Consider the following 17339-nt stretch of genomic DNA (forward strand, 5'->3'; position numbering starts at 1 on the left):
ACTACCAGCCTTACTAGAAGCAGAACGCTTGGGAGCCATTGTAACAGAAAGTTCAACAAAAAGTTCAACTTAAAACAGTCGCACACAGCACAGATTAAACTTCACAAAGTTAAGAACGTCTACTCAGCAATACGCGGAAAGAGAAAGTGAACGATGCAGCCCCGCGAGAACTTTGATGCTGCGGGTAGAAGATGCGGGCAAAACACCAATCACAGGCTAGATAACAAAACTTGAGTTTTGATTCGTCATCTATCAGCGCTTGAACCAATCACAACCCGTCTTACAGTACTATGGCGCGTTGGTTACTCATAGAAGATGCCCCCGCGCATACTGAACGTACGTAGATTAAGTACAATACCGTAATAATAATAAATAATGATAATAATACTGTACAGTAATAATAATAATAATAATGATTAATAATAATAACAATAATAATTTTATTAACAACAACAACAATAATAATAATAATAACAATAATAATAAAAATTTACGTACGTACGCTATTTTACGCCTCTCTCTCTCTCTCTCTCTCTCTCTCTCTCTCTCTCTCTCTCTCTCTCTCTCTCTCTTTCTCTCTCTCTCTCTCTCTCGTACGCTTACAGTACTTACAGTATTCGAAATGTGATTTTTGCAACAAAGAATATTATTGGATGCAGTACTGTACTACGTACGTATACATACAAAAGATTCATGGAAAAGAAGCACATCCATTACAGTACACACCATTCTAATATGGTATGACTGCATCTGATTTGCGTTTCATGTTCGATTTAATTTTACTACGTACTGAATTATCGTATGATCACATTCTCTTTTCGTGTTTTATTTCTTTCTGTGCTGAATTATATATCATATGTAATGCAATGAACAATCAGTAAGAGCAGATATTACTAATTACAGTATTAATGGAATTACAGGTAACAAAATATCGTATTTGGTTATCTTCAGATTTCGCGGTATTTTCGAATTTTCCGGAAAATCCGCGATATGTATATATATATGGGTTATGGGAAAACCCCGCGAAGTGGTGAATCCGCGATTGTCGAACCGCGAAGTAGCGAGGGTTCACTGTATACTGCGTAGTATTGAGCCTCGTGATGGAGAAGGCCTGGCTATTAGAATTAACTGCTTGCCTAGTATTACGAACAGGATAGAATTGTCCAGGGAGATCTGAATGTAAAGGATGGTCAGAGTTGTGAAAAATCTTATGCAACATACATAATGAACTAATTGAACGACGGTGCCAGATCAGGAATAAGAAATTTAATAGACCGTAAGTTTCTGTCCAACAAATTAAGATGAGAATCAGCAGCTGAAGACCAGACAGGAGAACAATACTCAAAACAAGGTAGAATGAAAGAATTAAAACACTTCTTCAGAATAGATTGATCACCGAAAATCTTGAAAGACTTTCTCAATAAGCCTATTTTTTGTGAAATTGAAGAAGACACAGACCTTATATGTTTCTCAAAAGTAAATTTACTGTCGAGAATCACACCTAAAATTTTGAAAGAGTCATACATATTTAAAGAAACATTATCAATACTGAGATCCGGATGTTGAGGAACCACCGTCCTTGACCTACTTACAATCATACTTTGAGTTTTGTTAGGATTCAACTTCATACCCCATAATTTGCACCATTTACTAATTCTAGCTAAATCTCTATTAAGGGATTCACCAACCCTAGATCTACATTCAGGGGATGGAATTGATGCAAAGAGAGTAGCATCATCTGCATATGCAACAAGCTTGTTTTCTAGGCCAAACCACATGTCATGTGTATATAGTATGAAAAGTAATGGGCCATGGCTTGGTTGCGTCCTCTGCTCGCAAAGGGACTCCTTCGACATCCTTTTCTGCAAGACCAAGGATAGACACTCCGGCGTCCAGGTTTATTCCGCCCTTTCGTGGCAGAGCTCCCAGCAGGGGAAGTACTCGTGCCGAGGGAAAGAGAGGAAAGAAGAGAGGAGCCAAGTCCTCACGTGGCAGAGTCTGACTGCCCGCAGCCTCAGACAGCAGTAGGTGCCAGACTCAAGAACTTCTGGCAAGCCTGGGAGAAGAGGGGCGCAGACCAACAATCTGTGGGGTTGCTCAGAGAGGGGTACAAAATTCCATTTGTACACAAACCTCCTCTAGCGACTTCCCCCATCGACCTCTCTCCCATATACCGAGAGGAATCAAAGAGACAAGCCCTGAAACTAGAAGTGTCTCTTTTGCTAGAGAAGGGAGCGGTGGTGAAAGTCTCGGACCTTCAATCACCGGGGTTTTACAACCGCCTCTTCCTAGTACCGAAGAAGACAGGAGGTTGGAGACCGGTGCTAGACGTCAGTGCACTAAACGTCTTTGTTACGAAGACAAAGTTCACCATGGAGACCACGAAATCAGTCTTAGCAGCGGTCAGAAAGGGAGACTGGATGGTCTCTCTCGACCTAAGAGACGCATACTTCCACATTCCCATTCACTTAGATTCCCAACCTTTTCTGAGGTTTGTTTTCGACAATGTGGTGTACCAGTTTCGGGCCCTGTGCTTTGGCCTAAGTCCTGCTCCTCTCGTGTTTACGAGGCTTATGAGGAATGTTGCAAAATTCCTCCATTTATCGGGAATCCGAGCCTCCCTTTACTTGGACGACTGGCTTCTCAGAGCCTCGTCCAGGCATCGCTGTCTGCAGGATCTTCATTGGACATTGGATCTGACCAAGGAATTGGGACTTTTGGTCAACATGGAAAAGTCCCAGCTGATTCCATCCCAAACTATACTGTATTTAGGGATGGAGATTCGCAGTCCAGTTTTTCGGGCTTTTCCGTCTGCCCCCCGAATAGACCAAGCCCTGCTCATAATCCAACTGATGTTGAAGAGAGAACGTTGCTCAGTCAGGAATTGGATGAGTCTAGTAGGAACTCTATCATCCCTGGAGCAGTTTGTCTCGCTAGGAAGGCTACACCTTCGACCTCTCCAGTTCCATCTAGCTTTTCACTGGAAAAAGGACAAGACGTTAGAGGCGGTCTCAATCCCGATCTCCGAAACAGTAAAGGCATGCCTGAATTGGTGGAACGACAATATCAGTCTAAGAGAGGGACTTCCCCTAGCAGTTCAGAAACCAAACCACGTACTATTCTCGGACGCGTCGGATTTGGGTTGGGGAGCGACCCTGGACGGTCGGGAATGCTCAGGTCTGTGGACCTCAAGTCAGAGGAGCATGCACATCAACGGCAAGGAGCTTTTGGCAGTCCACCTGGCCTTGATGAACTTCGAGAGTCTCCTTCGAAACAAGGTGATGGAGGTCAACTCGGACAATACCACAGCCTTTGCATACATTTCCAAGCAAGGAGGCACCCACTCCCTGACGCTGTACGAGATCGCAAGGGACCTGCTCATTTGGTCAAGAGATCGAGGCATCTCCCTGTTAACGAGGTTTATCCAGGGCGACTTGAACGTCTTAGCAGATTGCCTCAGTCGGAGGGGTCAGGTAATTCCTACGGATTGGACCCTCCACAAGGACGTGTGCAAGAGTCTTTGGGCGACTTGGGGTCAACCCACCATAGACCTCTTTGCAACCTCGATGACCAAGAGACTTCCAATCTATTGCTCTCCAGTCCCAGACCCAGCAGCAATACATATAGACGCATTTCTTCTAGATTGGTCTCATCTAGACCTATATGCATTCCCACCATTCAAGATTGTCAACAAGGTACTGCAGAAGTTCGCCTCTCATGAAGGGACAAGGTTGACGTTAGTTGCTCCCCTCTGGCCCGCGAGAGAATGGTTCACCGAGGTACTTCGATGGCTGGTAGACTTTCCAAGAAGTCTTCCTCTAAGAGTAGACCTGTTACGTCAGCCCCACGTAAAGAATGTACACCAAAGCCTCCCCGCTCTTCGTCTGACTGCCTTCAGACTATCGAAAGACTCTCTAGAGCTAGAGGCTTTTCGAAGGAGGCAGCCAGTGCGATTGCAAGAGCGAGGAGAGCTTCTACCATTAGAGTATACCAATCGAAGTGGGAAGTCTTCCGAAACTGGTGCAAGTCAGTATCTGTATCCTCGTCCAGTACCTGTGTAGCCCAAATCGCTGATTTTCTCTTACACCTGAGAAAAGTTCGCTCCCTTTCAGCTTCCACGATCAAGGGCTACAGGAGCATGTTGGCTTCGGTCTTCCGGCATAGAGGCTTAGATCTTTCCAACGATAAAGATCTACAAGATCTCCTTAAGTCTTTTGAAACCTCTAAGGAACGTCGTTTGGCTACTCCTGGATGGAACTTAGTCGTGGTCCTAAGGTTCCTCATGTCAGACAGGTTTGAGCCATTACATTCAGCCTCCCTGAAGGATCTCACTCTTAAGACTCTTTTCCTAGTGTGCTTGGCCTCGGCTAAAAGAGTCAGTGAACTTCATGCCTTCAGTAAGAACATCGGTTTTTCTACAGAAAAAGCCACTTGTTCTCTTCAACTTGGGTTTCCTGGCCAAGAATGAACTGCCTTCTCGTCCTTGGCCTAAATCTTTTGATATTCCTTGCTTATCAGAGATCGTAGGCAACGAACTGGAGAGAGTGTTATGTCCCGTTAGAGCTCTTAAGTTCTATTTAGCTCGTACTAAGCCATTACGAGGTAAATCTGAAGCGTTATGGTGTTCGGTTAAGAAACCATCCTTACCTATGTCAAAGAATGCTTTGTCATATTTTATCAGATTTTTAATACGAGAAGCCCATTCCCACTTGAGTGAGGAAGACCGATCTTTGCTTAAGGTTAAGACGCACGAAATTAGAGCTATAGCAACCTCCGTGGCCTTCAAGCAAAATAGATCTCTGCAAAGTATCATGGACGCGACTTTTTGGAGAAGCAAGTCAGTGTTCTCGTCATTTTACTTGAAAGATGTCTAGACTCTTTACGAGGACTGCTACACATTGGGTCCATTCGTAGCAGCGAGTGCAGTAGTGGGTGAGGGTTCTACCACTACACTTCCCTAATTCCAATATCCTTTTTAATCTGTCTCTTGAAATGTTTTTTAATATTGTTTTATGGGTTGTACGGAAGGCTAAGAAGCCTTTCGCATCCTGGTTGATTTGGCGGGTGGTCAAAGTCATTTCTTGAGAGCGCCCAGATTAGGGGTTTGATGAGGTCCTGTTAGTATGGGTTGCAACCGTTTATACTTCAGCTCCTGGGAGTCTTTCAGCATCCTAAGAGGATCGTTGGGCTTCGTGAGGAAGACAGACTTACAAGGCAGAGTAATCGTCTAAGTCAACTTCCTTACCAGGTACCTATATATTTTGGTTTTGTTATATTGATAACTGTCAAAAACTCTTAGCTTATACGCTGTAAACTTAATTAACTCTGGTCTCTACCCACCGCCTTGGGTGTGAATCAGCTATTATATATTCACCGGCTAAGTTAAATATTTAAAAATGATATTTTAATTATAAGATAAATTTTTGAATATACTTACCCGGTGAATATATAAATTAAAGGCCCTCCCTTCCTCCCCAATAGAGATGCAGCGGGACGAGAAGAATTGAAGGGTTTGTTTACATGCAAGAGTGGTATCTGGCCGATAGTTGGCGCTGGTGGGCACACCCGCAACCTTCATAGCGATCGCTCGCGAGTTTTTTGAGTGTGTTTTCTGTCGAGCCGCTGAGTAGCAGCTATTATATATTCACCGGGTAAGTATATTCAAAAATTTATTTTATAATTAAAATATAATTTTTTATTTTTAATGAATTTTAATAGCTAATTAAAAGTGAGGCTTTTATTTCCTGTTTTTTTTTTCTCTCCATTAGATGACCTCACTTTACTCTTATTGAGGATATGCTAGCTTATTTAAAAAAAGTAAATGCTTGCAAATATCATATGATAACTCATTGAAATCAATTAAGTAAAAAAACTCCTTAATAATTAAAGTACTGAATTTAACAAATTCTCCAGGATCTGTAATTTCGAATATAATAATAACTGAAAAGCAGCTTAAGAAATGTTTGAAGTGTAATCTTTGGAATTGAATTGAATTTTAGCAGGGCCATGTGAATATCTTTGCATTGTCAAGTAATTTCAATAAGATATTAATTTATGTTGCACAAAGGTCTATTCCTTAACTAAACTTAAGCAACCATTTACTACAGTTTGTTTAAATTTAGATGTAGAGCTTGTTTGAATCAATGCAATCAACGTCAATGTATTATACAGTATTGTAATTTTATAGTGCTTGAAGGAAATGTAATTATACCTTATAACCTTGACTTTTAGTAAATATATAATCCTTTTTATGACTTATTTATATGTATACAGTATTATCATTTCTTTTTTGTGTTGCATTTATTTCTTAAATTAGTAATTAAGACTAAATTTATCTTTCAGAGTATGGTGGTATGGTTAGTTGTTCATAGGTGATAGACTCCGGGATGGTTTAGCTTTACATTTGCAAAATGTATAAATGTTAATTTTTTATAACTAATTTCTAGGCAGAAGAGCAACTTCCAAGTGTTCAATCAACTCTTATTGACATACAAGGGGATACTGATGACATACCAATGGATGATTTGGCCAAAGGTACTTGTTTTTCTTCATGTTTGTAACGTTTGAGTACATATGTTGTATTTTATATACTTATTGAGTTTTTTCTATTGCAGTTTCATAGAAAGAATTAGTCATCAAATTAAAGGTAGGATTATTTTTCATTGAAAATATACCTGACATTCTTCAAGGGAAGCAATTCTGTCCCAGTGAAACAATGTTATATTGGGGGCATTTCAAACTTAATCTACTTTTTTATTTCTCAGTCGATTTTCATCTTAAAAAACATTTTAAATTTAATTTTATTCGCTAAATTTTATCCAAAAGTCTTTTAATCAGTCGTCATTTTTTGTATTTTTTTTTTTTTTGTAACATATTGGCCATGTTTGTATAAATTGCCATTTCGCAAATCCCTGCTATAAATTTTTGTAATATAAAACTTCCTCTCTTCATATTTAAATGGTACAGTATTTGTCTATAAACATAAAAGTAGTTTTGATTTATCTCTGAAAATTTCATGTTTTGAGATATCATCCGTCAAAGCTTTTTCAAAGAAATAGTCTGAAAATTTCATGTTTTGAGATATTGTCCGTCAAAGTTTCTTTCAAACAAATCATCTGATTAACTTTATTAAGTGGTCATTTTGGGGCTTTGGGGGTAATGATACCTCACCACTAGGGATCATAAGGACAGGATCATTATATATCAGGGTTATTTATTAAGCAATGGTGAGCACCACCCCTCAAATTCAGAAATATTTATGCTACATATACCAATATATAAAGTATTCTTGTCTGCTGACTTTTTGGCTAAATTTTGCTCTTCAAGCATATTTATCTGTTGTCTCTGATACTTCACACATCTTACAGCATAAATATAACATAAAATTGTAATTACTGTGTATAGATGAGCATACAAAGAAATACCGGCTTCCATTTTATTTTTATTTTTGTAGCAATCAGCTTAATATACTATAGTATGCATAAGTATGGGCTTTTAGTTGTAATTAACACTGGCGATCCCTTTCCCTCAAATCTAGAAATATATATGCTATATGTACCAAATGCCCACATATGAGTAAGACAGTGCTAGCATTTTTCATGGCAAATCTTATGCTTTAGACATATTTAGCTACCATCTCTGACACTTTATGCATCATTCAGTATACTGTAATTATAACATGGGAATTGTATATATATAAGCGAACAAAGAAATTCAATAAGTATAACTTGGAGAAACGTAATATACGTTTTTTTCAAGATGCAAGCAAAAGAACCTATGGTCTTTATTTTCAGCCTTGATGAAAGAAAATATTTAATGTGAAGTTTATGGGAGACTACAATAAGTATCTTTACCTGAAATTCTTGAAGAAAAATTTATGATTCGTGTACGCTTATAAGAAAAGGGTTGCTTAAGCGACCGATTGCACTTATGTAAATATTGTATGTATAAGAAAAGAACATTTTAGCCATAAAGCAAATTGTTTTTATTAAGAAATAACATTCAAAACATGAAATATAAAACTCTTAGCCAAAAATGCAATAATCTGAATTTCCAAAATTCCAAGCAAAGGTTGAGATTCCCGCCTCTGAAATGAAAATCCTTTCCTGTCCCAACCTGAAGAAGGCAGTACTGTAATAAGTTATTTGTTATATGTGCTATGGTAGAAAGTTATATTTAATATTTAGGGACATACAAGAGTCATTGGTCTTTCTGAATGAATTTTGCTTTTATTCCCAAGGGGCTGAGGTATCAAAAGTCTTTGCTGAAAATCATCCAATGAGCATTGCAGTTGATGGACCTCCTCCAAAGAGAAAACGAGGAAGACCTAGAAAAGGTGAAGTAAGTATGCTGTCTTTTTTTAGTTGAAGATATTTCTGGTATGAAATATTCTAAATGATTTATTCATATTAAAGTACAAACCAGAATTTTTTTTCTTATGTAGGAATATTCCCAGCATAATTTTGAATATGGTAATTGAAACTTGGTAACATGATCTAATATTCAAGTAGTTTATATTTTTCTTAGTTATATAAACTTGTCTTTTATTTAGAAGTATCATCAGACACAAAGTGGAAATGTTTGGTAAAGCTTGGTACAATGTAGTTAACAGCTGTTCTGTGCTTATGAAAAAGCAAACCTTAGTAATTTATTCAGGAAGCTGCCATTTTGATCATAGGTATAGTCTCACTGAATTGACTGGCAGTTTTTAAACTCCAACTGGAAGTGGGATTTTCAGCTCTTGTAATCTTCAAATCGGTAATATATGGAGAAGTTACAGCTGTTGGAGCCTGAACTAACTCTGGTTTGTTCCTATGCATATACAGTACAAACCTTTCATCCTATAAAATAGGGATGTCTTCAGTGATGCTGGAACTGCCATTGAATCATTAATAAGGTACTGTAGTAGGTAATGACTTGTGACGCGTGGGGGAAGCTCTAGCCATCCGCCTGCCACAGAATGGCCAGTTTTGTCTTAGGCCACAATGGGTACAAATTTACAATTGCGTTACCCTCTCAACTGTTGGAACTGTTTTTAAACTTGTTTGGTTTTTTCAAGTCTTCTCACTTTTGAGTGGAAGTTTACCAAAAGGTAAGCATGCGGTAAAGGGGAATTTTTTCCTTTGAAGATAAAAACTTTTGAAGCCCCCATGTGTTGTGCACCTTTTCAAGGGGTGGCTGTAAGCAGCTCCTCCTCAAACATGGTTCTTACTTCCAATCAGGAAGATAACTCATTTCTCTTTATAGTAGATTCTCGGCCTCGGGAGGGACTTGCTTGATCTGGGTCGGTCAAGTGGAATGTGAACAAGTGTCACAGTTACCGCTGTTGCACTCGGTGCAAGTAAACGGTCCTACTTAGACTGATTACCAGCAACGTAGACCAGGGGGAGGGGGAGGCAAATAGGGCCACCTTCCCCATTGCTATTGTGATATTAGAGAATTGTTCCTTATTCTTGTGCACTGCTCTGTGATGATACAGAGCTTGTGCATTAGCTGGTACCTTTGATGTTTGTTAGTGATTTCGGGTTTGGTGTGATAGCCACTGCTGTTTCATCAATTGCAAGCAAGCCGTTGTATACTGACCAACCTCCAGTATTGTACAGTAGGCTGATGAGAATACTGTACTGTTCACAGCACCTCTGCTTGTAGTTATAGAGCTCAAGTATCAACTGTTTAGCGATGGTAAACCTGGTGTGACAGCCACTGTTCTTCATAAGTTGAAGGTGAAAGGTCCTACCTCTGATTGATCTCCAGCATTGTACAGTAGACTAATAGGAGTTCACACTGACTTGCACCTGTAGGGTTGGTTAGCGATTGTGTCCTTGGAGTAGCAGAATGCTACCAATTTCCTCATCTACTGGTAAGTGATCATGACCTTGTAACACATAACACTGCTTACCCTTCAAATGCTACTGAGTTTCCTCATCCATTGGTACCTTTAAGGTCTGTCAGCAAGGTGATATTAATGCAACAATGACTTCTGTTGGTAACGCTACTAGGGGATCAGTCCTTCTGGACTTGCAATGTGTGTGGGCCTTCAGTCATTCAGAAAGTACTTCTCTAATTTCTTAGATGTTTGCAGGATTGTCTAATTGAGTATTAATCTTGAGCTGCTGGGAATGACCTCTTCAGAGTCTTGTTGAGATTCAGACTGTTCCTCTCTTTTATTACGGTCTGAGGATCGTCATTGAGAAAGGGATCTCTTGCCCAAGCAAAGGACAAAGTACCGGGGAAGGCCATGTGACGGGGAATGTTTCCATGTACAGTACTTTGTATCAGTAAACTCAGAGAGGTAGCATACCTGTTCCTGATCAGTAGGAACTGCTGAATCCCTCATGGTAGCAAGGAAGATTGGTTGTCAAGAGAAGTGTGAGTTTGCTCTCTCTTCTTCCTCCTCTACCAACTCTTCCTTCCTCTTCCTATTCTCTTCTTTGGACACCTCACAGAAATAAGAAATAGTATTAGTCACGCAGGAGGCTTCCTGCAAAAGTTTTTTGCAATTCCATGCTTGTGCTCTTCACATGGGAGGGAGTGATAGGTCTTGCCCACTGATCGTTAACTTATGGTTTGGTCAGGTGAATCGATAGGCATGGTGAGAGTGAGCATTACTCCTACCTTCATTATTCCTGTCATGACAGGAGAAACACCTTGGCCCTTTAAAAGCGGCTTTCCCTTTTCGAGAGTGAGTACTGTATCAGCTCTCATTTTTTTACCACCACAGTACAGTACTTTCGAGGTTGGCCAAAAGGTTGTGAGCTCGATATGATTGTTTTCTTCTTGAATTGGCTACTATTGAACAGTCCCTGCTGGGACTCTATGTGCCAGGTGAAGGTGAAACATTATTCCTACCTTCCCCTTATACTTGCTATGAAGAGGAGCGTCCTTACCCTTAAGAGCCTCTCTCCTCTATCAGAAGAGAGTAATGGAGCTCACTTGCTGACCGATTCCCTTTGAGATTCGTCAAGCGTAGCATGAACCCATTGTGACATCTACCGTTGTGGCACCGATTGCAGGTGAGTGGTCCCACATGCACCATTCACCAGGAACTTAGGCCAGGCAAGAGTAAGGTATTAACTGCACCTGATACCAGTACCATCCTCTGGGAGGAAGTTGAGGAGCTTACCTGGTGACCATTCCCCCAGGACTCTGTATGGCAGATACTTCTCATGTACGTGCAGCAGATAGTGATCATAGAGAACGTGTCCCTTTGGCCTACCCCTGTTGATAGAACTCCTCTGTAGAATTTCGAATCCTCCTCTTGAGGGTAATATTCAATGTTTGAAGGGAGCTTCAAAAAGTATTGCCTACTCTAGGACTTAGGTCTAGGGGTACAGTGATTCCTATATTTGGGGCATTGATGCCTCACCGTCTGCAAACGTAAGGAGTGCATCATGGGTCTTTCCCTCATGACTCCTTAGTATTGAGTGGATCAGTTCATGTTTGAAGAGAGCTCTGAGCTGTTTTTCCTTTCCTTGTACTTAGGTCTTGGGGTCTCATCAATAGGACACTGTTCCTTCTGGCTTGGTGAGGCTTCTAGCATGGAGATGCTACTTTATTCAGTGCATACCTCTTCCATCTCAAGGAAAAACAGACAAACCTATCCATGTTAGTATACTTATGTTTTACCTCTTGGCATAATTGTAGCTGAAGGTTGAGTTTGAAAGTTTGGACCTCCTTTGCCTCTCTATACCTTATGAACATTGCTCACTGGTCCTTGGACCTCTTTCTTTGGGTTTTAAAGCAGCTGCTCAGTAGTTATATAACACTCGGCTGCCTTACAAGACCTAGTTTGCGTCTCGTCTAAGGTAATGCGATAGGCATAAATCTAAAGGAGAGTAGAATGACTCTCTTCTACCTCTCTCTTGATCCCCTCTGAAGGGCATGCACCAGCTACAACCATTACCCATTGTTTGAATGCCTGATGTTTGGGAATTACACAAAAAAACATCTTTCCTGCAGACTACACCTGCTAATAAGCAACTCCTCCATCCTTTTGGTAGCGGGGAGGATGAGTTAGTGTCTTAACCACAAATTTCTCTTGACCTGCGTGGTTTGACATTGCTAACAGGAATTTTGAGAGGTTTGTATACAAGTAGGAGGAAATAAGTTTTAAAAATGGTTTGTATTTACTTAGCCATACAAATGTGAGTCCTTTGGCTTAAATTTCCCTTCTTGACTACCCCTCTCTGTTCCAGACCTAAAGGTAAAAGTAGCTGTTTTGTGATAGGTTGATGGGTGGGGCTTCCCCCTAAAACTACCTGTCATTACGAACTACCTTGTTAACAAATAAATGGTAGTTCAAGCTATGTCCCAGAGTAGGGGATGAGGTAAGTCCGTTGCGGGGAAGAGGCCCATTGCCCTTCCCCAAGAGTCTGATATTCCTGTGAGGGAAGTGTCTAGTGTGGGGCAGGCATGTGTGGGGAATGAGAGTAGTACGGGAGTGTGGGTAGGAGGCGAGGTCCTGGTGCCCGCAGGTCCCGTCTCCTCAGAAGATCCTATGTGGGGGAATCCAAGTGTGGATTCTTCCCTGGCATCATGGCTTATTTCAGGTACTTTAATCGCTCCCGTGTTTCTGCAGCCTCCCACACCTGGGAAACGTTGAGGATTTCCCCCCGCAGTCTTGGACGTTTCCTCTAAGAAGAAAGCCAAGAAGAACAAGTCCAAGGTGTGGGTGAACATCACAGTGCCCCGGAGCGAGCTGTTTAAGGTTACCACAGCCGCGGCCGCTTACAGGTGGCTCCCTAGAGCCTCGCCTTCTGTGTCTCATCCTCCTACCTCCTCCTTCGGACCAGTTGCCCGGCAAGAGGGTTCGAACCAGGCCCCCCGTGTAGTGACTAACCCAACGGTGGCCTCCGCTTCTTCTTCTCTTAGGAAGGACGTACGTCTTATGAAGGAAGGCTTAGCGTCGACCACGGGCACCTTTGAGGCCTTCCTTAAGCACCAATGGCGCCCGTCGGTCCGCATGGATCCCCCCATCCACGGGGTCCCCCGTGGAACAAGGTACTCCCATGACGGATACCTTCGTCCTCACGGGGCAGCCCATACCACGGGTATCTTATGAAGGAGGGCTTAACGTCGACCACAGGCACCTTGGAGGCCTTCCTAAAGCACCAAGGGTGCCCGTCGGTCCGCATGGATCCCCCCATCCACGGGGTCCCCCGTGGAACAAGGTACTCCCATGACGGATACCTTCGTCCTCACAGGGCAGCCCATACCACGAGTATCTTGTGAAGTAAGGCTTAGCGTCGACCACGGGCACCTTGGAGGCCTTCCTAAAGCACCAAGGGCGCCCGTCAGTCCGCATGGATCCCCCCATCCATGGGGTCCCCCGTGGAACAAGGTACTCCCAGGACGGATACCTTCGTCCTCACGGGGCAGCCCATACCACGGGTATCTTATGAAGGAAGGCTTAGCGTTGACCATGGGCACCTTGGAGGCCTTCCTAAAGCACCAAGGGCGCCCGTCGGTCCGCATGGATCTCCCATCCACGGAGTCCCCCGTGGAACAAGGTACTCCCATGACGGATACCTTCGTCCCCATGGGGCAGCCCATACCTCGGGCAGACTAGTCCAGCGTTGCCTTTCCTATCGTCACGGAGTATCCCCATACGGAGGAACTGGTGATGGGCGCCCTGGTGGAAGGAGGGGAGTGCTCGTCTGACGACATCTCCTCCTACCGTAAGGTTCTGGCCCTAATACGTCGACACCACCGATTAGACGAACCTAAGTCCTCAGCAGCAAAGGCCGTGCTCTCCGGACTGTCCATAATGGTCGTCAACCCTGTGCAACAAAAGCCTTCATTGTCTCTCCCTCTCGCTCCGGACGTGAAGTTGGGGATGGAGAGAATAGATAGTTACCTGGCAGGACTGGCGGAGGCCCCCAGAAGCCAGAGTTCCTCCAGGCTGCTTCCAGGGCTGAAATCGCAGTAACGTTTCTACGTCCCAGTAGGGCATTGCGGCGGACCCCGTGCGGTAGAACAGCGGTGACCTCAATGAACCAGGGAGCCTCGGAAGACAGGGCCACCACTGCCCCCGTGTGCTTTTCCTCGTCAGAAGCCTCTATGATGGAGGACATGGCACAGGACCTTGTCTACGTGTCCTCCTGGTTGGATTGGTGGTCTTGCGACTTGGTGGGGTTTCAGGCGTCCCACGACCTCTCCCTTCCAGACAATCAGGCCACGCTGAAGGAGCTAGTTAGTTCGGGAGGCAAGGCCTTTAAGTTTTTGTCGTCCCAGTCCCTGTCCATGGCTACGAACTGGGTACTTAGAAAGGGGATACTGTATTTAGCAAGTTGGTGCGGAAGTTACCTGACAGAGAAGCTAGGAGACTGAGGAATTCCTCCGTGTGGGGAAACGACATTTTCCCCATCAAATTGGTGGAGGATTCGATGGAGAAAGGGAGGAGAGTGAGAGACACGGACCTTAGGCCCCCCTTCATGAGGAAGCCCTTGTTTAGAAGAGCCTCAGCGGACGTCCCTCACTCCTCCCAGTCCGCCCCTTTGCTGCCTCGAAGAGACCCACCGTCAGCTCCTTGGCTTCAAACCTCTCAGCAGACCACCCGTAGGAACAACGAAGCCCCTCAGTCAGCATTCAGACCCTCCTACAGTATCTCTAGGAGAGGTCACTCTGGTTGCTCCTCCAGAAGGAGGTAGGAAGAGAGGCCCCCTACTCCTTCAGGAGCCCCTAGTAGGGGGATGCCTCAGACATTTTTGGCAAGCAGGGCGGGATCTCGGTGAGGATCCCTGGACGGTGACGGTCCTGAAAGAGGGCTACAGACTCCCTTTCTTAGAAGAGCCTCCCCCTCTCATCCCAGCCCATCGGGCCGAGTGGCTGGTTTCAAAGGACCCCTTGAAGAGGTCGGCACTACAAGAGGAAGTAGCATCCATGATCGCCAAGGGAGCTTTGGAGACAGTGGAGAACCCCGGCCCGGGTTTCTTCAGCAGGCTCTTCCTTGTGGAGGAATTGACAGGAGGGTGGAGGCCGGTCATAGATCTCTCAGCCCTCAACAAGTTCGTCTCAAAGACGGACTTCAAAATGGACACCCCCAAGACGGTGCTAGCAGCCTTGAGGGAGGAGGATTTCCCCATGTCTCTCGACCTCAAGGATGCCTATTTTCAAATCCCCGTGCACCCCCCCAGCAGGAAGTTCCTCAGAATCAAGTGGGAGTCCAGGGTCCTGCAGTTCAAAACCCTGTGCTTTGGCCTTTCGACGGCCCCGCAAGTGTTCACGAGGGTGTTCACCACGATCTCGGTATGGGCACACGAGAAAGGCATACGACTACTCAGGTACCTGGATGTCTGGTTGCTTCTTTCTGCCTCAAGGGAACAACTGAAGGAGCAAGGCGTTATGTTGCTCGACCTCTGCAGCGTATTAGGGATCACGGTCAACCTAGGGAAATCCCAACTAGTCCCCAGCACCAGAATGACTTACTTGGGGATGGTCCTGGACACCCAGTTTGTAGGAGCTTTCCCCTCAGGGGAGAGGTTAGCCAATCTGGAACATATCCTTCAACACTTCCTGACGGGACAACCCAGGAGGGCCAAGGACTGGCAGAAGTTACTGGGTCATCTGTTTTCGCTGGAAAAATTAGTACCACAAGGGAGGCTCAGGCTCCGCTCGGTACAGTGGAATCTGAAGGAGTCGTGGACCCAAGGCAAGGAGCCCCACAAAATAGTCCCAGTCCTCCCGAAGACGAGAGAGACCCTTCTTTGGTGGAACATCAGGTCGAACACAGAGAAGGGAATGCCCTTCGCCCCCGATCCCCCGGAGATACTGTTGTTCACGGACGCATCGAAGGAGGGTTGGGGAGCACACCTGCTAGGAGAATCGACATAAGGACAGTGGTCCAGTGAGGAGGCGTCTCTCCATATAAACATCCTGGAGATGATAGCAGTTCTAAGGGCGTGTCGACAGTTCGTACACTTCCTGCGAGGAAACACTGTGGCGTTAATGTGCTACAACGCCACAGTAGTGGCGTATGTAAAGAAACAGGGAGGCATGAAGTCAAGGGTCCTAGCCACGGAACTGTTAGAGTGGGCGACTGAAGAAGGGATAGAACTGACGGCAAGGTTCAGCCCTGGAAAGAGGAACGTGATGGCCGACGGCCTCAGCAGGGCGGGTCAAGTGATAGGTTCAGAGTGGACCCTACACCCGGAGGTAGCTCGGGCAGTCATCCTAATGTGGGGCTCCCCAGTGATAGACTTATTCGCCACACGTCTGAATGCCCAACTCCCCGTGTTCTGTTCTCCGATCCCATTCCCGTCAGCAGCGTTCGAGGACAAGCGTTGAACAGAGTGAGAGTGTCGTACAACCTGTTGAGGACTTTGGTAGCGACATGGTGGCCGGAGAGAGACTGGTTCGCAGACCTAAAAGAATTAGCTCTTCGTCCTCCTTGGCCGCTTCCGAACAGGCCAGACCTCCTGCATCAACCTCACTTTCACAGGTGACACGAAAACCCTCGATCCCTCCGCCTTCACGCGTGGAGGTTATCGAGAAGCTCCTGAAGAAAGAAGGATACTCATCGAGAACCGCGGCAAGGATGTCGGGTTATCTACGGCGTTCCTCGACAGTAGTCTACCAGGCAAAGTGGGCAGTCTTCGTGAAGTGGTGTGCGTCCAAGAACATCAGGCCCTTAGGGGTGTCGATCCAGGACATTGCAGACTTTCTGGTGTACCTGAGAGACGACGTGGGTTCGTCCATTCCGGCCATCAAAGGAGTTCAAGCAGTCCTAAGTCAAGTCTTCCTTCTTAGGGGCATTGACTTAGGAGCCTCAAGGCACATTTCTATGCTCATCCGCAGTTTTGAACAATCATGTTCCCCCCAGGAGGTACGGGTTCCACAGTGGGACCTAGCCAGAGTTCTCAAGGTTCTGTCAGAGCCACCCTTCGAACCTCTCAGGGACGTACTAGACAGAGAACTCACCCTTAAAACAGCTTTTCTTTTAGCCCTGACCTCGGCGAAAAGAGTTAGCGAGTTACACGGCCTCTCTTACTAGGTCTCACACTCCAAAGGGTGGAGAGAAGTTACCTTTAGGTTCGTCCCTAGCTTTGTGGCGAAGACGCAGAACCCGGCGTGTTGGGATCCTTGGTTTGATGGTTTTTCGGTGCCGGCCATCCCTCGCTCCGACAACCTGAAGGATCTACTCTTATGTCCCGTGAGAACAGTAAGTAAATATCTGAAGAGGACCGCAAATTTCCGCCCTCAGATCAAAAATTTATTCATCTCAATAGGCCGGGTGAAGAAACCGGTCTCGAAGAACTCTATCTCTTTCTGGCTGCGACAGGTGATAAAGAAGGCCTACGAGGCTTCTGGGACTCCTCTCCCAGGAAAACCAAGGCCACATG

At 44.6% G+C, this 17339-nt stretch overlaps 1 protein-coding gene across 2 annotated transcripts in view; it reads left to right on the top strand.

Moving 5' to 3' along the window:
- The window catches only part of LOC137656849 (zinc finger protein 596-like), a 104370-nt gene that overhangs the window by 23075 nt on the left and 63956 nt on the right, over positions 1-17339 (top strand). For both annotated transcript variants that reach the window (XM_068391199.1, XM_068391200.1), the window contains exons 3-4: positions 6447-6534; positions 8240-8340. In XM_068391199.1, the coding sequence (XP_068247300.1) occupies positions 6447-6534; positions 8240-8340 (189 nt within the window). The remainder of the gene's footprint in view (positions 1-6446; positions 6535-8239; positions 8341-17339) is intronic.

This window comes from Palaemon carinicauda, chromosome 17, assembly GCF_036898095.1.
Source record: "Palaemon carinicauda isolate YSFRI2023 chromosome 17, ASM3689809v2, whole genome shotgun sequence".
Lineage (NCBI taxonomy): Eukaryota > Metazoa > Arthropoda > Malacostraca > Decapoda > Palaemonidae > Palaemon > Palaemon carinicauda.